This window comes from Nanorana parkeri, unplaced genomic scaffold (assembly GCF_000935625.1).
Source record: "Nanorana parkeri isolate BGI_ZX_2015 unplaced genomic scaffold, ASM93562v1 scaffold305, whole genome shotgun sequence".
NCBI classification, from domain to species: Eukaryota; Metazoa; Chordata; class Amphibia; order Anura; family Dicroglossidae; genus Nanorana; species Nanorana parkeri.
Window position 1 is genome coordinate 1,366,978 of NW_017306573.1, and position 22,636 is coordinate 1,389,613.

The 22,636-nt window shown below is 48.4% G+C and overlaps 1 protein-coding gene across 1 annotated transcript in view; it reads right to left on the reverse strand.

The window, feature by feature from the left end:
- Positions 1 to 22,636, reverse strand: part of LOC108788101 (zinc finger protein 208-like) — a 74,919-nt gene that overhangs the window by 5,559 nt on the left and 46,724 nt on the right. The window contains exons 10-11 of the mRNA XM_018557835.1: positions 17,876 to 18,383; positions 8,575 to 9,228 (exon numbers count right to left, since the gene is read on the reverse strand). Of these exons, the coding sequence (XP_018413337.1) occupies positions 8,575 to 9,228; positions 17,876 to 18,383 (1,162 nt within the window). The remainder of the gene's footprint in view (positions 1 to 8,574; positions 9,229 to 17,875; positions 18,384 to 22,636) is intronic.

Below are 22,636 nucleotides of genomic sequence, written 5' to 3' on the forward strand. Positions count from 1 at the left end.
TTCATGTTAGCAGAGGATCATTGTAAATGTATTGTTGCAGGCACTCTATATGTACATGTACTATATACTACATATAGAATGCACTGAACAATAGATTTACAATTATCCTCTGCTAATATGAATGGGTTAAATGATCCGTAGTACATGATATGTAGCCCTGTACCCCCTTTTCCACTTACAGAGCTAGGTTATTTTTCTTTTAAATAAATATTAATGTATTTTATTGGTATCTATCTACCAGTAGCTGCCTCATTTCCCACCCTCGGCTTATATTCGGGTCAATACTTTTACCCAGTTTTTTTTGCTAAAATTAGGTACCTCGGCTTATATTCGGGACGGCTTATACTCGAGTATATACGGTATACTACGGTACTTACTTGTACTGATACGTAGAGATGATCGCCCCTCGGTGATTGTCGCCATCTTTTTAGCTTCCTTCCCAGGCAGCTGTCTACTCCTCACATACGTCTCTTCTTCCGCTTTAATCTCAGTTTTGATATTAAACAGTTGTACACCCTAAAACCACAAAATGCCCGCGAGTATTATTATCCCGAGGCTACATAGAAGAATATAATCCAACACAGCTTAGAGCCAAGACTGAGGTTTGAAATCCTCAGTCCCATCTACCTGATCATGGTAAGGGATGGCGAGATCTTCCTGGGTGGAATACCGGGAATACAGAGGACGGGGACATCTCTCTGGTGGGTTCCTCTTACTGGATCCATCTGTAGGAAACACACACACTGACTGAATACATTGTTTCTATGTGTGTATCAGATGATGGGGGATCTAGATGGACCCTCCGTACTGCTCTCTCCTCTTACCCGGTGATGTGAGGGGCGGCTCATTCTCCATCACGACGTCCTTGTAGAGATCCCGGTGTCCTTCTAGATACTCCCACTCCTCCATGGAGAAATAGACAGAGACATCCTGACACCTTATAGGAACCTGACACACACAGTGATACAGTCACCACCCAGACACACCCCTTGTCTGTTCCTGGATCATGTCCCAGAATTCCCGGCACCGCTCACCTCTCCTGTCAGCAGCTCAAACATCTTCTTGTTGACCTCTAGAATCTTCTCCTCATTGTTTCTTCCGGGGATCAGTAGGGAACGTAGAGGGGCCATAACGGAGTTCTGTCCATCTCTCGATGTTTTCTTCGCCACTATGTCATTCTGTAGGGAGAGATCAGCCATCACTCTAGACCAGCGGTCCTCAAACTGTGTAAGCTCAGCACCCACATTTGTCCTCGGTCATTAAGACGCACTGCGATAGAACGCACAGCATTGCGGTACCGCGTGTTCCGGTTACGGGCGTACGAACTGTGGGTGGGATATGCGGTTGGGGTACCATTCAAAATGAATAGCAACGCAACATGCCTGCTGCACCAGAATGCACAGTCGGTGCGATTACGTGGTACAGTGCATTCATCGCACGGTACCATGTGATTAACGCACTGTACTGGTGTGAACGGGCTCTCAAAAACACTGCCAGACATACACACTCCAAAAATGTTTGTATTTTTTTGAAGGTCCACCCAGTCTCCCTACCTTACGAGGACTGGAGTGGATCCTCAGCCTGGGGTCCAGTGTGGGCTGCTGTGCTGTGACGGAGCTCCATCCATATGTGCATTTCTTACAGCTCCCTTGTGTTTCCTGTAGAGGTGCCGGGAGCCAGAATGTGACGTCACTCCGGTCCAGGCCATACCACCATCCCACCTCAAGCTGACACTGGGCGCCGAGCAGCATATTTTGAATGGCTGCTTGGCGCAAGAACTGACAGTGCTGCGCTACTGGGAGGCTACCTAGAAAAGTGGAAGGCACCCGGCAACCCACTGAACACATATAAAGGTTCTGGTTTGGGGGTCCTGCTCATCATGTGGTGGTGTGAGGTGGGGCTGCCACCTTTTTTTCAAGCGAAACCCGAACACTCTATAGCGACGCGCAGACATTGTTTTCGAGAGAATGAGTCGCGGCTTCTTCATATGTAAATAGCGCCACCCATTCATATGTTAATATCACAGTTGAGGCCATTTTTACTGGGGGGCCAGTAGCCCCTATCTTAATTTTGGTTGCCCCCGTCTGCCTGATATCTTGTGTCCGGGTTTCTGCTGCCATGAAACCCGGACACAGCATACAGCAATGTCCGGGTGAGTCCTGGACAGGGGGCAACCCTAGTGTGAGGTCGTGGGGAAGGAACTTTTTAGGCATTGGGAGAAGTCCTGACCTTAGACTAAGCACTGCGCAATGACGGGGGTGTTACATTGGTTAGATGGACATGGACAATATTTTATTTTTGTAATAAAAAGGTCTTAGATCAGAGAAGTGTTAAGAAACGTTACAAATAAAAACAGAAAAAATAAATAAAATGAAACAAACATGTCGGGGCGCGCTCCCAGAATCCTCCTCACCTCTCCGGTCAGCAGGTAGATGATCTCCAGGGTGAGCTGGAATATCCTCTCCGTCAGGTTGTTGCAGTTTGGCTCCATTGTTCAAGTTTCATGTTCCATTTACTTCCGGCAACAATAAAGCCCATCCTCCAAGGCTCAAGCATGATGGGTAAAAGGCAGGCTCTTCGGTTATTGGGTCCTCTCGGCCATTTTGTTGTAGCCCAGCAGACCTGGGAACACATAAGAATGCATGGAACATGTTCATTGATTTGTAAGCTTATATGTCTTACTATATGAGCTTCATTCATATGGCTGTCAATGGGAACTTATCCTCATTGACTATCTACAGAAATGAAGAGAAAGGGGTACCTAGTGTTCAAATCCTCGCTCTTTTTCGGGGATTGGTTCTCCTCGGCCATTTTGTTGTAGCCCGGCTGACCTGGAGGAACACATAAGAATGCATGGAACATGTTCATTGATTTGTAAGCTGACATGTCTTCCTATTTGAGCTTCGGTCATATGGCTGTCCATGGGAACTTATCCTCATTGACTATCTATTCTACAGGAATGAAGAGAAAGGGGTACCTAGTATTCATAATCCTCGCTCTCTGGGGATTGGTTCTTCTCGGCCATTTTGTTGTAGCCCAGAAGAACTGAGAACACATAAGAATGCATGGAACATGTTCATTGATTTTTAAGCTTACATGTCTTCCTATATGAGCTTCATTCATATGGTTTTGAACCTCGCTCTTCGGGGATTGGTTCTTCTCGGCCATTTTGTTGTAGCCCAGCAGACCTTACGGGGAATGCATGGAATGTTCATTTATTTGTATGCTTATGTCGACAGGAGCTTACCCTCATTGAATAGCTGAAGAGAAAGGGGTCCCTAGTGTTCACATCCTCTGCTGCCCCAATTACATCACCTTCAGAAGTGTTTTGTATGCACGTGACTTAAACAAAGAACGCAAATCATATGTGAAATGATTTATTGTTTAAAGTGTGTTTGTACTCCCATTGCTAAAAAAACCTATCTACGGAAGTCCGCTGGAGCAGACACTTCCCGGGAGTGTTGATCTCCCGGGTCTTCCTGCTGCGCTCCATGCGACTACTGGAGGTCAGAGGGCTCAATCAGTAAGCGCTGGGAAGGAACCCAAGGTATGAGCACTCCAGGACGGAGGGTCCACCCTAGATCCGTCCTCCGCTAGGACGGGGAGATCCTCCACTGGGACGGGAGACCCTCCACTAGGACGTAGGGTTCACCTAGATCCCCCATCATCTGATAAACACATAGAATCAATGTATTCAGTCAGTGTGTGCAGGGCTGTAGCAACCATGGGGCGAGTGAGGCACTCACCTCAGGCGCTGCTGAGAGGGGGTGCAGCCCGTGCCGGCCCGGCTGTGCCCCTGTTGCCATAGCGAGCACAGGGCACCATGGAAACAGGGGAGCCAGGCAGCCAACACAGCAGGGAGAAGAGGGGTGGCACGGGCTCCAGCTTCTCCTCTGATCCCTGCTGCTCTCCCCTGCCTGTATGGGCAGAGGCAGCGGGGATCCGAGGAGAAATGGACCGCTTCAGCCGGCAGCTCTCTCCTCACCGCTCGGGCCTCCTGAAGTAACAGCGCTCCCCCCTCGGCCTTTTGGCTAAGATCAAGTGTAGTATCTGTTCTTAATGGAGAGTTTGGGATCTAGAAATCATATACCCGCGTAAAGGAATAACAAAAAGGCAGGATGCACTTATCTGTGGAATATTACTTCATATTCCTTAAACATCATAAATGGGAATGATATTGAGGAGCAGGTAAATACTAAGGCAGTCTGTATGTGGTTGGTACAATAGCAGTAGTAGCAATCCAGTTAAACGCTATTAGCATGGAAATAGTGAGGCATGTATAGCTAGCCTCCACCAGGTGGCAGTGGAGAGACACTCCTGAGTAACACAGTTTGAATATAATGCAGATACTTGCAGTTGAGGGGATAGAACCCTTTGGTCAGGTAGATCCTGTGAGGTCCTGGAGAGGCTTCCGTGTAGTGGAGGTGAGCGGTCCCGATGGGAGGCTGGTGGCTGCAATGCTGGGTAGCTCCTGGGGTGCTGGGCCATGAACCCAATAGTGGAACGCCGTCCATGGGTTCATAGGCCACGTTTTATACTGGTGGAACGCATAGCGATACGCGGCCAGGGGGAGGAGGCGCCCTGAAACGCCTACGGCCGATGCGTTCCACTCTGGAATGCAGTCGGCTTGTGGATCCGAACCCGGAAGTGTTACAGGACCCCACTGTAGCACTTGGTCACACACCATATTGCAATTTTCTGCACTTTGCCTCCAAGACAGGCCTTATGGCTAGTCTGGGGCAATATTTTTGCACTCCGGCCCCTAAGGCCTGTCAGCGTGGTGCACTGGCACTTTAGATTATTTAAGCACTCTATGCACGTTTGGCATTTTTTTATTTAACATTTTTGACCCACAGATGCTGAAGGTGCAGGTTTCTTCGGGGACTATTCCTGATGCTGGGAGGAGATTCTGTGCCTCCTATGGGGTTCTCTGTCTCCTCCCACCCAGGAGGGCGGTTTCTCTTCGGGAGATCCCCCCTGCCTAGTACTGTGAGGGACCTGTTTCGGCAGGTCCCCAAAGGAAATGATCCACCGGCCTTCGGGTTGGTGGGCCAACAGTCTCAACCCCTGTCAGGAGCCTTGCGCCCCAGGGGGTCGAGAAAGTAGGTCCCTTCTTTCGAAGGACCTTGCACCCTTGTGCACGTTTTTGTGTGCTGTGATTTCACGGTTGCATTTTTTTTGTTCACAGGGGGAAGTTTGATGCACGTCCACGTGATTCGATTAAGAAAAAAAAAACAGCGCTCCCCCCTCCCCTGCTGACTTCAGCGTTCAGGATGGGGAGCGGGAGGATCGGTACATATCAGTGATATTTACCAATCTCCTGTGCAGAGCAAGCAGTGGAGTGATAGCTGATCACTCCAGTGTTTGTAAATAACTGGTACAAGTACTATGTGTCCCCAGTTAGGAATGAACAGGAAGTGCTTTACATCACTTCCTGTTCGGGTGACATCACACATCTGTTGGGGTGGGGCACAATTTTCTGTTCTTGCCTTGGGCGCAAAAGGAGCTAGCTACGGTTTTGAGCATGTGTGTGTTTCCTACGGATGGATCCAGTAACAGGAACCCACCAGAGAGATGTCCCAAACCACAGAATTCTCAGCAGACTTCAGGGGAAAATGATTTGACGGTTGAGCAACAGCCACGGCCACAGATCCTGGAGACCCTCCGCAGCTCGACCGTGTCAGAGCTCACACACTTCGTTCCTCATCGCCACCATACGCACATTACGTCTGCAAAGACTTCATCAGAGGCCTTATTTGAAGTTATCTTGAGCTTTTACCCATACGGAGGACAACATCCAGCTGCTAACCGGGAGTAACAGCTGCCATCCAGCCGGTCGGGGGGGGGGAGGGGTCTGCTGGTTTCTGCCCGTTCCGAAGGTCTTATGGTCAGGGGAGGAGTGCCATCACCAGGGTTGGTGGAGGGTTTCCTTGGCAGGAATCAGCATTGTAGCATCTGTGGAATCCCCGATAGTAGAAGAGACTTGTTCAATGGATGGAAACTGATTTGTTTCACTGACTTATATTCACTTAGGTGCATGCGTCTATTATGTATGCAGCCTTTACACGCACATGAACTTTAATGGCATCCAAGTCTTAGTCCGTAGGGTTCAGAATTGGGTTGGCTCCGCCCTTTTACGCTATAACAGCTCCGCCTCTTCTGGGAAGGCGTCCACAAGGTCTAGGAGTGTGTCTATGGGAATGTTGTACCATTTGTGAGGTCAGGTACTGATGTTGGGGGAGGGGCTCACAGTCTCCACTCTAATTCATCCCAAAGGTGTTCTATCGGGTTGAGGTCAGGACTCTGTGCAGGCCAGTCAAGTTCCTCCGCCCCAAACTCCCCCATCCATGTCTTTATGGACCTTGCTTTGTGCACTGGTGCGCAGTCATGTTGGAACAGGAAGGGGCCATCCCCAAACTGTTCCTACAAAGTTGGGAGCATGAAATTGTCCAAAATGTCTTGTTATGCTGATGCCTTAAGAGTTCCCTTCACTGGAACTAAGGGGCGGAGCCCAACCCCTGAAAAACAACCCCCCCTTCCCAGAACGGTACTTGCCTGACTGCATTGTGTAAAGTTTGGTGGAGTTCCCTCACTGCTACATACATTATATCCTCAGGTCCCAACACTATGCTGAAAGCCCAACTCCGACACCGGCCTCATACTCACATCTTCTGGTCTTGTCTTCTACTACAGGTGAAACTCAAATAATTAGAATATCGTGCAAAAGTAATTGCAGTAAGTGCTGCAAAAGGGGCCCAAACCAAGTACTGAGTACATATGCATGCTTGTACTTTTCAGAGGTCCGATATTGTTCTATGTACAATCCTTGTTTTACTGATTGCATGTAATAATCTACTTTTTTGAGGTTGTGGATTTGGGGTTCTTGGGGTTTTCATGAGCTGTAAGCCATAATCATCACAATGATGACAAATCACGGCTTGAACTATCTTGCTTTGCATGTAATGAGTCTCTCTCATATATTAGTTTCACCTTTTAAGTTGCATTAGTGAAATAAATGAACTTTGCACGATATTCTAATTATTCGAGTTTCACCTGTATGTCCTTTCTTCCTGGGACACCATCAGCTATTCTATATGCTCCATCATGCTTGTATACACTTCCATACCATCTCAAGGGCCAGAGCCTGCTGGGGACCTTGCGTCACCTGTCTGTTTATAGCGCCGGTCCGGCCGCACATCTCCTTCTCCTCCTTCCTGCCACCCGCACCCACCCAAACAGCCATGGTGCCACCGCACCCGCCCGCACAGTCTCGCTGAGAAACGCTCGCAGCCCCGCTGACACTGCACAGCCATGGTGACACCGCACACCAATGCTGGGACTCGCACACAGCCCTGGTGACACTGGACAGCCATGGTGACACCGCACACCAATGCTGGGACTCGCACACAGCCATGGTGACACTGGACAGCCCTGGTGACACTGGACAGCCATGGTGACATCGCACAGCCATGGTGAGACCCACACGCAGCCCTAGTAACACCCACACAGGGGAACAGCCCCCTCTTGTGCTCTGAGTGTGGAAAGTCTTATCCAAGGAAATCAAGACTAAGGGTTAGGGTTACACCCAGAGAACCCACACCGGGGAAAAGCTCTTCTCGTGTTCTGAGTGTGAAAAGTGTTATATGAGGAAATCAAGACACCGCACACCTATGAGCCCTGGTGACACCGCACACCTATGCTGGGACTTCCACACAGCCCTGGTGACACAGCACAGCCACGGTGAGGCCCACACGTAGCTCTGGTGACACTGCACACCTATGATGAGACCTGCACGCAGTCTTGGTGACACCGCACAGCCAGGGTGAGACCCGCACGCAGCCCTGGCAACACTGCAAACCTATGATGAGACCCGCACGCAGCCTTGGTGACACCGCACAGCCATGGTGAGACCCGCACGCAGCCCTGGTGACACTGCACACCTATGCTGGGACTTCCACACAGCACAGCCATAGTGAGCTCCACACGTAGCTCTGGTGACAGTGCACAGCCATGGTAAGACCTACATGCAACCCTGGCAACACTGCACACCTATGATGAGACCCGCACACAGCCTTGGTGAGACCCCACAGCCATGGTGAGACCCGCATGCCACCCTGGTGAGGAAAACAAGAGGCCACGCTACGGTTTACTAATGAGAACTTTGTTTTATTGCGACCACAATGTCACACTGTATATCTTTCTGTAACGTAAAAATAAAGGACTGCTTGAGACTACACCAATGGAGGAGGTGAGGGCCTCTGTCAGGTTATTATTATCTGTTGAGTAAGTTTCCCTAACATGTGGAAAGGAAGTCTCTCCAATGGGGACATGTATAACCATAAAAAGGAGGTCAACTTTTTTCGTACTCTACTCAACAGTTTTATTGATGCCTCTGTCCTTGTTGCAGAGATTTCCCCCTCAGTCCCTGTCTGCATGACACAACAGGACAAATGTAAAGTCACCGAAAGAGACAAGTGGAAAAGGTTTGAGTCTTAGGTTTCATAGGTTTTTCATCTGGTGTGTTTTCTCCGGTGGATAGTTTGCCTGGTGTGTATTCTCTGATGGATAGTCAGCGTCACCTTCTGTGCAAAGCATTTGCCGCATTCCGGACAGGAAAATGGCTTCTCACCGGTGTGAATTCTCATGTGCTTATCACAGTTCCCTTTATTGGAGAAACACTTTCCACACTCAGAACAAGAATAGGGCTTCTCCCCGGTGTGAACTCTCTGGTGTGTTTTGAGTAGCGCCGGTTGGTTGAAAGACTTTCCGCACTCGGAACACGAGAAGGGCTTTTCCCCGGTGTGGATCCTCTGATGTTTAATGAAATTTAGTTTACTGATGAAGGACTTCTCACACTCGGAACACGAGAAGAGATTTTCCCCGGTGTGGGTTCTCTGGTGTTCAACAAGTCTGGATTTCCTTGTATAACACTTTCCACACTCCGAACACGAGAAGGGCTTTTCCCCGGTGTGGGTTCTCTGGTGTTTGATAAGTCTTGATTTCCTTGCATAAGACTTTCCACACTCGGAACACGAGAAGGGCTTCTCCCCAGTGTGTGTTCTCTGGTGTTCAATCAGTTTTGATTTCTCTGTATAACACTTTCCGCACTCAGGACACGAGAAGGGCTTTTCCCCGGTGTGGCTTCTATGGTGTCGAACGAGTCTTGATTTAATTGAGAAGGACTTCTCACACACAGAACACGGAAAGGGTTTTTCACCGGCAAGAATTCTCTGGTGGACAACCAGGTCTTGTTTTTTTATAAATGATTTGATATTTTCCTGAAAAGGATGCAAATTATTGGGATGAGAATCCTTAAGATTGGAAGGATCTGCTGACTTATCTCCACGGTGAAAGCTTGGCTGGACATTTGGGATAATAGTGTGTGATTTATCTTTGGGCTCCTCAGAATTAAACTGATCTGTTGATCTTACCGTACGGTTAATTTTGTGTTGTATATTTTGAGGAACAATGCTCATTCTTGGAGAATATTGTGCCATGTCATCATCTTCTTTATCATATTCTGCAGATAGAATAAGACGTCCCTCTGAGGTGTTCCATCCATTGTGTCCTCCTGTTGGAAATTGTTTTTATTATTATTAATATTGATAATAGCGTGTTCATTCCTCATGTTTTGAAGTTAGGAGTCATATATGTTGGTCTAATAGTCAACTGTTCTGCAGATCCCTGGCTTCAAGCTAGGTACAGTGAGAATCTCAATGGAAGGATAGAACTCTGATAAGATGTACAATGCAACCAAAGCAACTATAGCACACTGGGTGGAGATGTACATACACTAATGACATTGACATGAGGAGAAACGGAGATGGACCTTCCTCCTCCTCATTTGTTGGGGACATGACGTTATATTGAGGAATGGAGATGGACCTTCATATGGTGTACAGTATCTCCTCCTCATTTGTTGGGGACATGACGTTATATTGAGGAATGGAGATGGACCTTCATATGGTGTACAGTATCTCCTCCTCATTTGTCGGGGACATGATGTTATATTGAGGAATGGAGATGGACCTTCATATGGTGTACAGTATCTCCTCCTCATTTGTTGGTCACATGACGTTATATTGAGGAATGGAGATGGACCTTCATATGGTGTACAGTATCTCCTCCTCATTTGTTGGTCACATGACATTATATTGGGGAATGGAGATGGACCTTCATATGGTGTACAGTATCTCCTCCTCATTTGTTGGGGACATGACGTTATATTGGGGAATGCAGATGGACCTTTCATATGGTGTACAGTATCTCGACTGCTTGGGATGTGGTATAGGTCACTGGATATTTTTCCATCATGTCATAACAAGCCTTTTTTTAAATTTCACAGGACAGCACATCCTGTCTAAAAATTTGTATGACGGCTTGCTGAATTTTCATAATTTGTTGACAATCTGCATACATAAACTTGCTGAAAATAATCTGAAATCTGACAGAATGGATTTAAAATAAAAATTGGAATACTGACCTGTACTGATATCTAGAGAAGATTCCTCCCTGGTAATTGTCACCATAATTTCAGCTTCCTTCCCAGGCAGCTGATTTCCCCTCACATGCGTCTCTTCTTCCGCTTTAACCTCAGTTTTGATATCAAACACTTCTACACCCTAAAATCACACAATGATTGTCAGCTCCATTATCCCGAGACTACACAGAAGAATATAATCTAATAATGTATAACGCCAATTTTAAGTTAGACATTCCCAGTCCCACCTACCTGATCATGGTGAGGGACGGTGAGATCTTCCTGTGTGGAATCCCGGGAATACAGAGGACGGGGACATCTCTCTGGTGGGTTCCTCTTACTGGATCCATCTGTAGGAAACACACACACTGACTGAATACATTGTTTCTATGTGTGTATCAGATGATGGGGGATCTAGGTGGACCCTCCGTACTGCTCTCTCCTCTTACCCGGTGATGTGAGGGGCGGCTCATTCTCCATCACCACGTCCTTGTAGAGATCCCGGTGTCCTTCTAGATACTCCCACTCCTCCATGGAGAAATAGACAGATACATCCTGACACCTTATAGGAACCTGACACACACAATGATACAGTCACCACCCAGACACATCCCTTGTCTGTTCCTGGATCATGTCCCAGAATTCCCCGCACCGCTCACCTCTCCTGTCAGGAGGTCGATGATCTTCCTGGTAACTCCTAAAATCTTCTGTTCGTTGTTTCTTTCTGGAATCAGTAAGGAATGTAGAGGGACCATAATGGAGTTCTGTCCATCTCCCGATGTCTTTCTCACAACTATGTCATCCTGTGAGGAGAGATCAGCCATCACTCTATACATTTCCCAACAGAAGAAGTTACAACTTGGTGCCATCATCATCCCTATCTCAGCGCACCTTCAATGTCACCAACAATTCTGCCTCCTCCTCTTCCTCTTACCCTGGGGGTCCCCCAAGGGTCTGTCCTTGGGCCCCTTCTATTCTCTATCTACACTTCTTCCCTGGGTCAATTGATAGACTCCAATGGCTTCCAATACCATCTTCATGCTGATGACACCCAACTCTATCTGTCCACTCCTCAGCTCACCGCCTCTGTCTCTTCAGGTATCTCTAAACTATTCTGGGGGTCTCATGCAGCCAATCTGACAAGGTTGCAATTTGGAAGCTGGTAGCAACAAATTCTGCAAAACTTGGTCTTGTAACTTGTTGACCGTTAAAAACAATTTTTGTATTTTATAAGAAAACTTTTTTTTTAAATACCTGTCCACCTGGTCATTGTTTGCCGGTTAAGAAATGTTACAAATGAAAATTAAAAACCAAAAAATGTGTCCGATAGCAACTTCCTGGGGACTTGTTGGTGAAATAACTTGTCAGGCGCGTCCCCAGAATCCTCCTCACCTCTCCGGTCAGCAGGTAGATGATCTCCAGGGTGAGCCGAAGTATCCTCTCCGTCAGGTTGTTGCAGTTTGGCTCCATTGCTCACATTCTGTTCCATTCACTTCCTGCAGCCATAGTGCCCATCCCCCTAATGCTCAGCATCACGGGTAAAAGAAAGGCTCTTTGTGGATTGGTTCTTCTCGGCCATTTTGTTGTAGCCCAGCAGACCTTGTGCAACAGAATGAATGGAACGTGCTCATTGATTTGCATGCTTACATGTCTTCCTATATGAGTTTCCTTCATATGACTGTCAATGGGAACTTATCCTCATTGACTATCTATAGGAATGTAGAGAAAGGGGTACCTAGTGCTTGAATCCTCTGCTGCCCCAATGACTTCACTTTCAGAAGTGTTTTGTACGCACGTGTATACAAGACGCAAATTATATATGTACTTATTATTGTTTAAAGTGTGTTGGTACTTCCTTCCCCTCGTGCCGCCATCATTGCCAATCACTGCTCTATTGCTAAAGAATCATCTACCGAAGTCCGCTGGGAAACAGACGCTTCCAGAAGTGGTTTGGGTCTTCCTGCAGCGCTCATTGGTTTTTCCTGCTGACCTCCATGCCACTACTGAGTTTTGTCATGAGGCACCAGACAGGGGTGTCCGCTGTCTCCCGTCTTGTTCATTTTCAGGGCCAGATTTCCCACAAGGCCCGGCCTCGGGGCAGCAGGGAGCAGAGGGGCAGCAGGGGTCAGGAATTCCTATCTCCTGATGCCGGGACATGTAGTTCTGGGCGCCAAGCAGGTAGTTGTTTTCTACATTTAGCCCAGCTTTGGGCAAGCAGAGCTAAATGTACGGCGGGGAAGCCGCCACTTGTTTTGTATGCAGCCTGCAGGTCTGCCATTTTCCATGGGGGGGGCTTTTTGGCGGGTAGAGGGGCGCATTAAGGAACCTGGTCTTGGGGCAGCAGAGAGGGTAAATCCGGCCCTGTTCATTTTAGCTCTGGAACCACTGGCCATGGTGATCAGGAACAACTCTGACATTGCAGAGGTCTCCAATGCGGGTCATCAGTATAAAATCAGCCTGTTTGGGGATGGCGCGCTTACAACTCTCACTAACCCCCTTATCACTTTACCAAATCTACAACTTACCTTCCACCATTTTGCCCTTATCCCGGGTCTCACGATTAATCCTGACAAATCCGTGGCCATTAAAGTTTCTACGTCTTCAACTTAACTGACCCAAGTTTGCTCCAACGTTCCCTTCCATTTGCACTCCCACCTCTCTACCTTTCTTGGGTATCTGACTCACCCCCTTTTATTCCTCACTCTTTCCTATGACTTCCTTTTCACTTGTTGGGCCACCTATCCTCTCTTCTTCCCTCCTGGGACCCCCTGACCATTTCCTGGTGCGGTAGAAACAATGTTATCAAACTGTCGTTCCTCCCGAAGCTCCTTTATCACTTTCACATTCCTTAGCCGTGAAAGTTCCTCAGTTCTTCCTTCACGTTCTTCAAAACCGGGTTCTGAACTCGATTTGAAGGAATGAAAGACCGCGTATCCCTCGGATGAAACTGTACACCGATAGACTTGGAGGCTCAGGAGTGCCTAACCTTGATGAATATTACTGAGCGGCCCAAATAGCCCAACGTTCGCTACTCAACGCCACAAGTGCCACCCCTTTTGGGTGTTTCTGGAAGTACCCAACTATGACGCAATAGGTTGGACTTGATGGACTTGTGTCTTTATTCAACCTCAAATACTATGTAGCTATGTAACTGTGACCAAATTCCGATATCTTCTCTTTTATGGCTTCCAAGATCTACCCGACCGACAACATTGAGCCCCCCGATGCGTCACAGTCTCAATGTTTGAGACTCTGGTGTGATCCTCCCATAAATTCAAGTCCCTGTTTCTCCCTCTTCTACCAATTACGGGTAAAACTTTATTTCCACCAGGTGAAGAGCAGCCCGAATCTTTTAACTGATGACCCATCGTTTTTCACAGGTTCAGCACCTTCTCTCATCTCGGAGACTTCCGGAATGGTCATCGCTGAAGGAATGTCAGCACGTCCCCCCTGTGGAAATGTTTCGCTACCCCCAACTCAGACACTGGTTTACTTCTCTCACAAAGGGCCCAGATTTCCCTTATACTAAGAACCACCATTTGAACACAGTTGCCTACACTTCCCCAGGTGCTTTTGGCCTCATTTCTGTGTTGTATTCATCTTTGACTTCCACTCCTACCCCTTCTCTCCTGTACTTCCTGGGTAACTGGAGACTTGTCTACTCTATGTGTGTCCTTGAAGGGGATCTGGTCTCGGATAGCTAAATGCTCCTTAAATACATCCATTCTGGAAACTGACTTACTTAGTCTGAATCTGACTCGCTCTTGCACCAGTCTGGCAGCTTTAGGCGTCGGCCAACCTTTCCTGCTGTTTCTTATGCAGCTTCTCGGCCAATCAGTTTGTGGCCATACCTGTGGACTCTTCCTGTCTCAAATAAACCCAGGGCAGCGAATGGCACGCGGCCCGAGCAATGCTTTCCTAAGCTAGATGCCGAGCTCCTCTTTGTGATTGACCCGAATGCCTTGAAGTTTATCCGTGTCCTGACCGTTGGCATGTCCCTGGAGATCCTTGTCCTTAGTCTGCCCTGAACTCTGACTTGTCCCTGGTGATCCCAGTCTTCTGTCTGTCCCTATCCTTTTGATATTCCCTGGAAATACCAGTCTTCAGATTGTCCCTGGAAGTCCTGGTCCTCTGTCTGTCCCTGACCTTTGTATGTGTGTCTGCAACCTGTCCTGAACTTTGGCCTTGTTGACCATTGTTGGCTATTAGGCGAGTCGGGTGGACCTAGGGATTGTGACCTGGGGTCAGCACGCAGCCAAGCCCATCTCCACCATCAAGAGCTCTGGTGAACACCGGCTGGCCCTTAGATTCCACATCCTGGAGACCCCATGCCACCTACCTAGCATTGCAGCACCCGGCCCTGTACCTTGTCCTACCAGCCTATTCTGTCTTCCACCGCCTCCTTCAGTTCCCCTGCTCTGTTGCCTGCTTGCACTCCGGCTCTGGGAGTCATCAGCCTACACTGCTTGGACCCTTTTCTCTAAGTGTCCCTGCCAGTGTTATAGAAAGGGTCCACATACCCGACTCCAGTTCATACCCGTGAGCCCTGATCCGTGACAGTCCTCATGTGGCAGGACTGGGTTCCTTCGCGAATAGCAAAGGCGATCCCCGATGCACAATAATCAACGCTTCGGAGGATGTGGCAAACTGGGATCCGCTTTACATGTCTGGTGGACATGCCCTGAATTGACCTCATTCTGATCCAGGGTTTTTGGCCGACCTTTTTTTGACCATTGCAAGGGGCATGGAACAACCCCGGCCTGGGATTTGTGTATTGGTTGTAGCAAGGCTCGTGTGTCAGCTGTAGCCCTCCTGTACTTCCTAGTGGGTTGGCCCTGCCTCTCGATTGCGCTTCCGTGTTTGGCTCTGCCCCCTGTTGTGAGGGGTGGGGGGGCCTGTCAGTGGTCACGTGATTGGGCTGCTCAGTCTAAAGTGCGATATCGTACGAATACGATGATGATTAGCGAGAACATTAGAAGTGTGTTGCATGAGTCTCATGACCAATTTCTTAAGATTTGAGATCCCTGGCTCTCCTATTTCCTTCCAACCCTGAACCCATCCAGCCAACACTTTGGCATGTCCTGCCCGTGGGTACTTCTAATAGGCGCGGGGGTTGAGGGGACCCTGCTCATCTCTGTCCTACTCTATGCTAACCTTCTCTGCTCTCCTCCATTCCACTTTATTCTATTCTACGTTATTCCGCTCTATTCCCACATATTCTTTTTTCCTTTACCCTTCACAACTTTTCTCCCATAGTCCTCTCCTCTCACTCTCCACCCTTTCCTTCCGCCTCTTTCTACCTTGCCTGTTTCCTTTTCTTATCTCTTTCTCCAGCTGATGTGCCCTCAGGGAGACCCTTCTCTTTCCCTATTCTAATTCTCTGCTCTTGTTCCCCCTCTCTCCCAAATACTCGGCATCGGCACCGTTACTAGTATCGATATGGGTGCATCCCGACAAAAGAGTAAACTAAACATGATATTGTAGTCTAGCACAGGAGCAAGCTTGGAGTGGTGGCTACTTTACAACACACACAGGGACCATGGGGAACAAAAGTAGCCCCCCTCCAGAAGGAAGGACAGTGTCAGCATGAACTTCAGAGGTGGTCTGAGGATCTACAGCCGAGTGATACACAAATAAGATACATTGTTGTTAATAGTTGGGGAACTTGAATGGAATTTTAAAATTTCATTCCCAAGTTTAGTGTCACTTTAACCTTCTACAATGGCCATGTTCCAATAAGTCCCCCTTGTAGTGTTGCTGATGAAGAAGAAGTACTTGTAATCTTGGTGAGACCCGCACGCAGCCCTGGTGACATCGCACAGCCATGGTGAGACCCGCACGCAGCCCTGGTGACATCACACAGCCATGGTGAGACCCGCACGCAGCCCTGGTGACATCTCACAGCCATGGTGAGACCCGCACGCAGCCCTGGTGACATCGCACAGCCATGGTGAGACCCGCACGCAGCCCTGGTGACATCGCACAGCCATGGTGAGACCCGCACGCAGCCCTGGTGACATCGCACAGCCATGGTGAGACCCGCACGCAGCCCTGGTGACATCGCACAGCCATGGTGAGACCCGCACGCAGCCCTGGTGACATCGCACAGCCATGGTGAGACCCGCACGCAGCCCTGGTGACATCGCACAGCCATGGTGAGACCCGCACGCAGCCCTGGTGACATCGCACAGCCATGGTGAGACCCGCACGCAGCCCTGGTGACATCGCACAGCCATGGTGAGACCCGCACGCAGCCCTGGTGACATCGCACAGCCATGGTGAGACCCGCACGCAGCCCTGGTGACATCGCACAGCCATGGTGAGACCCGCACGCAGCCCTGGTGACATCGCACAGCCATGGTGAGACCCGCACGCAGCCCTGGTGACATCGCACAGCCATGGTGAGACCCGCACGCAGCCCTGGTGACATCGCACAGCCATGGTGAGACCCGCACGCAGCCCTGGTGACATCGCACAGCCATGGTGAGACCCGCACGCAGCCCTGGTGACATCGCACAGCCATGGTGAGACCCGCACGCAGCCCTGGTGACATCGCACAGCCATGGTGAGACCCGCACGCAGCCCTGGTGACATCGCACAGCCATGGTGAGACCCGCACGCAGCCCTGGTGACATCGCACAGCCATGGTGAGACCCGCACGCAGCCCTGGTGACATCGCACAGCCATGGTGAGACCCGCACGCAGCCCTGGTGACATCGCACAGCCATGGTGAGACCCGCACGCAGCCCTGGTGACATCGCACAGCCATGGTGAGACCCGCACGCAGCCCTGGTGACATCGCACAGCCATGGTGAGACCCGCACGCAGCCCTGGTGACATCGCACAGCCATGGTGAGACCCGCACGCAGCCCTGGTGACATCGCACAGCCATGGTGAGACCCGCACGCAGCCCTGGTGACACCACACAGCCATGGTGAGGCCCGCATGCCACCCTGGTGAGGAAAACAAGAGTCCACGCTATGGTTTACTGATGAGAACTTTGTTTTATTGCCGTCACAAGGTCACACTGCATATTTTTATGTAACATAAAAAGAAAGGACTGCTTGAGAGCCCACCAATGGAGAAGGTGAGGGCCTCTGCCAGGTTATTATTATCTGTTGAGGAAGTTTCCCTAACATGTGGAAAGGAAGTATCACCAATGGGGACATGTATAACCATAAAAAAGGAGGTGAAACATTTTCCCCACTCTACTGAACAGTTTCATTAATGCCTGTGTCCTTGTTGCAGAGCCATTTCCCCTCAGTCCCTGTCTGCATGACACAACATGAAAAATGTAAAATCCCCAAAACAAACAAGGGCAAAAGGTTTGAGTTTCACGTTTCATAGATTTTTCAGTGGTCTCATCCGGTGTGTTTTCTCTGGTGGATAGTTTGCCTGGTGTGTATTCTCTGATGGATAGTCAGCGTCACCTTCTGTGCAAAGCATTTGCCGCATTCCGGACAGGAAAATGGCCGCTCACCAGTGTGAATTCTCATGTGCTTATCACAGTTCCCTTTAATAGAGAAGCACTTTCCACACTCGGAACAGGAAAAGGGCTTCTCCCCGGTGTGAACTCTCTGGTGTGCTTTGAGTAGTGTCGGTAGGTTGAAAGTCTTTCCGCACTCAGCACAAGAGTAGGGCTTTTCCCCGGTGTGGATCCTCTGGTGTTGAATGAGTCTTAATTTATTGACGAAGGACTTCTCACACTCGGAACACGAGAAGGGCTTCTCTCCGGTGTGGTTTCTCTGGTGTTGAATCAGTTTTAATTTCCTTGTATAACACTTTCCGCACTCAGAACACGAGAAGGGCTTCTCCCCGGTGTGGATTCTATGGTGTCGAACGAGTCTTGATTTAATCGAGAAGGACTTCTCACACACAGAACACGTAAAGAGTTTTTTACCGGCAAGAATTCTCTGGTGGACGACCAGGTCTTGTTTTCTTATAAATGATTTTATATGTTCCGGGAAAGGATACAAATTATTGAGATGAGAATCCTCAAGATTGGAAGGATCTGCTGACTTATCTCCACTGTGAAAGCTTGGTTGGACATTTGGGATAATAGTGTGTGATTTATCTTTGGACTCCTCAGAATTAAACTGACCTGTTGATATTACCATACGGTTAAGTTTGTGTTGTATATTTTGAGGAACAATGCTCATTCTTGGAGAATATTGTGCCATGTCATCATCTTCTTTATCATATTCTGCAGATAGAATAAGACGTCCCTCTGAGGTATTCCATCCATTGTGTCCTCCTGTTGGAAATAGTTTGTATTATTATTAATATCAATAATAGCGCGGTCATTCCTCATGTTTTGCAGTTAGAAGTCATATACACTATCACCAAAAGTATTGGGCCCCTCCCCCTCCAAATAATTGCATTCAGGTGTTCTGTGACACTTACTGGCTATTAAATATTCCGCGGTCACCTGTTAGTGGTATTATAACAAAGTGGAAGCAACTGGGAACAACAGCAACTCAGCCACGAAGTCGTAGGCCACGTAAAATGACAGAGCGGGGTCAGCGCATCCTGAAGCGCACAGTGCGCAGAAGTCGCCAACTGTCTGCAGAGACAATAGCTACAGACCTCCAAACTCCATGTGGCCTTCAGATTGGCACAACAACAGTGCGTAGAGAGCTTCATGGAATGGGTTTCCATGGCCGAGCAGCTGCATCCAAGCCGCACATCACCAAGTGCAATGCAAAGCGTGGGGTGCCGTGGTGTAAAGCGCGCCGCCACCGGACTCTAGAGAAGTGGAGACGTGTTCTTTGGAGTGACCAATCACGCTTCTCTGTCTGGCAATCCGATGGACGTGTCTGGGTTTGGCAGTTGCCAGGGGAATGGTACTTGCCTAATGGGAATCATAGACACACTCCTAAACCTTGTGGACGCCTTCCCAGAAGAGTTGAAGCTGTTATAGCGGCAAAGGGCGGAGCCAACCCAATACTGAACCCTACGGACTAAGACTGGGATGCCATTAAAGTTCATGTGCGTGTAAAGGCGTCCCAATACTTTTGGCAATATAGTGTTTGTTTAATAGTAAACTGTTCTGCAGATCTCTGACATGAAACTAGGTACAGTGAGAACTACAATGCAAGGATAAAAGTTTGATAAGATGCAACAATGCAACTGTGACGGACTGAACCGTCACTGGGGCTGCTGGAGGAGCCTGAGGGCTAGCCTCCTTCCTAGAGACTATGGACCTAGGACTATAGAGACCACCCTTGTGGGTTAAACTGGGTGTCCGGGGCCCATGGACGGCTGTTGCAGGGGAACAGCAGATCAGACCAATCCCTGTTCAAACCCCGTTCACATTGAGCGATTTATTGCGCGGTAATTCCCGCGATATCGCTGCAAATTACAGCGTGATATCGCGCTCCAATGCAATCCAATGGGGCAAAGGGTCCTGCTGTCGCGGGTCGTGTGTCGCTACAGCAGGACCCTTTTTGGAGCGGATTTAGCCGCGATTCAAGCTTGCTCAATGTAAGCTTGAACGCGATGTCGCGCAATATGCAAATCGCGCAACAAACGCGCGATTTGCATATCGCGCAGTGGGAACGGGGCCTCACCCTGTTTCAAGTCCTCATTTGCATGGCCAAGATGACCTAAGTGAGGACTAGAGGATACTTGGCAGTTGACCAATAGGAAGGTGGTCGGTTGGGCCACCTTCAAACTGTTGTTTATAAAAGTGTGTGTGTGCATCTAATAAACGAGATTCCTGTTTGAACTTACATACAGCCGGCCTGGTGTTTGTTCTGAGCTATTACCACTGGATACGAACGGCACATAGCTGTAGTTTGAATCCCGAATTATCGGACGACCTAAATATCAGATGCTGCGGTCTGAAATCTGAGGAGTGCCGGGAGAGTGGAACCGAGCGAGTAAGGGGCTTGTTACAGCAACCAAAGAAGCAATAACACATTAGGTGGAGGTGAACCTACACTAATGACATTGACATGGTGAAGAATGGAGATGGACCTTCATATGGTGTACAGTATCTCCTCCTCATTTGTTGGTCACATGACATTATATTGAGGAATGGAGATGGACCTTCATATGGTGTACAGGATCTCCCCCTCATTTGTAGGTCACATGACGTTATATTGGGGAATGGAGATGGACCTTCATATGGTGTACAGTATCTCCTCCTCATTTGTTGGTCACATGACGTTATATTGAGGAATGGAGATGGACCTTCATATGGTGTACAGTATCTCCTCCTCATTTGTTGGTCACATGACGTTATATTGAGGAATGGAGATGGACCTTCACATGTTGTACTGTATTGTATCTCCACTGCATGGGATGTGGTATAGGTCACTGGATATTTTTCCATCATGTCATTACAAACCAATTTCTTCTTTCACAGGACCCTGTCTAACAATTTGCTGAATTTTCATCATTTTTGAACAATCTGCATATATAAACTTGATGAAAATAATTTGAAATGTGAAAGAATGGACGTATAATAAAAATGTGAAGTGCTTACCTGTGCTGATATCTAGAGAAGATTCCTCCTTGGTAATTGTCATCATGATTTCAGCTTCCTTCCCAGACAGCTGATTTCCCCTCACATGCGTCTCTTCTTCCGCTTTAACCTCAGTTTTGATATCAAACACTTCTACACCCTAAAATCACACAATGGTTGTCAGCTCCATTATCCCGAGACCACATAGAAGAATATAATCTAATAATGTATAACGCCAATTTTAAGTTAGACATTCCCAGTCCCACCTACCTGATCATGGTGGGGGACGGTGAGATCTTCCCATGTGGAATCCCAGGAATAGAGAGGACGGGCCTGAGGGATCTCATGATATTCCTGTGTGGAATCCCGGGAATACAAAGGACGGGCCTGAGGGATCTCATGATATTCCTGTGTGGAATCCCGGGAATACAGAGGACGGGCCTGAGGGATCTCATGATGTTCCTGTGTGGAATCCCGGGAATACAGAAGACGAGGACATCTCTCTGGTGGGTTCCTCTTACTGGATCCATCTGTAGGAAACACACACACTGACTGAATACATTGTTTCTATGTGTGTATCAGATGATGGGGGATCTAGGTGGACCCTCCGTACTGCTCTCTCCTCTTACCCGGTGATGTGAGGGGCGGCTCATTCTCCATCACGACGTCCTTGTAGAGATCCCGGTGTCCTTCTACAAACTCGCGCTCCTCCCTCACACTATACTCTTCCTCTTCTTCTTTTATCTCTTTTTTGATACGAACATTAAAATTGCTCCAGTTTCCGCTCTGAATGTAAAGGTAAAACAAAAGAGTAAAAATGCCTCTTCCACGGAGACATCCTGACACCTTATGGGAACCTGACACACACAATGATACAGTCACCATCCAGACACATCCCTTGTCTGTTCCCGGATCATGTCCCAGAATCTCCGGCACCGCTCACCTCTCCTGTCAGCAGCTCGATGATCTTTTGGGTGACTTCTAGAATCTTCTCTTCATTGTTTCTTTCTGGGATCAGTAGGGATAGTAGAGGGACCATAATGGAGTTCTGTCCATCTCCCGATGTCTTTCTCACAACTATGTCATCCTGTGGAGAGAGATCAGCCATCACTCTATACATTTCCCAATACAAGAAGTTGTAACTTGCTGACATCATCATCATCCCTCTTTGCTGTGATATGATCGATGGAATCTCTCTTTTAGAGGTAATTATATTTCTTATAAGCCTTTGAGATGTTTCCAGTCACTACTCAGCTAGGACAATATCAATCACAGTGCAGGACATCCAACTGCACCCTCCTACACTGAGGTCCCTCTTTGTACTGGTCTTGTAAGGGGCCGAGTTCGGGAATCCTCCTCATGATGTGGTGGTGCAAGTCCATGAGAAAGAAACTTTGTAAGCATGGGAGAAGTCCTGACCTTAGACGAAGAACTGTGTAACAGTGTGCATGGCCTGAAGGTTCTACGGACCAGGTCATTGATTGTGATCTGAAGGACATAGAACCATGGATGGGTGTTGTGCAAGGCTGGAGGTTCAGAGGAACGCGGTGCTGAGGAGGTGTTGAGCCTGATCAGTCTTAGGAGGGTAACCCTTCAAGGCAGAGTGAGAGAAGAGCTGCTGTGTGCAAAAAATGTCAAGCTGTGGTTTAGCAAGCTCTCCATTTTCTGGATGACACAACCCCCCCCCC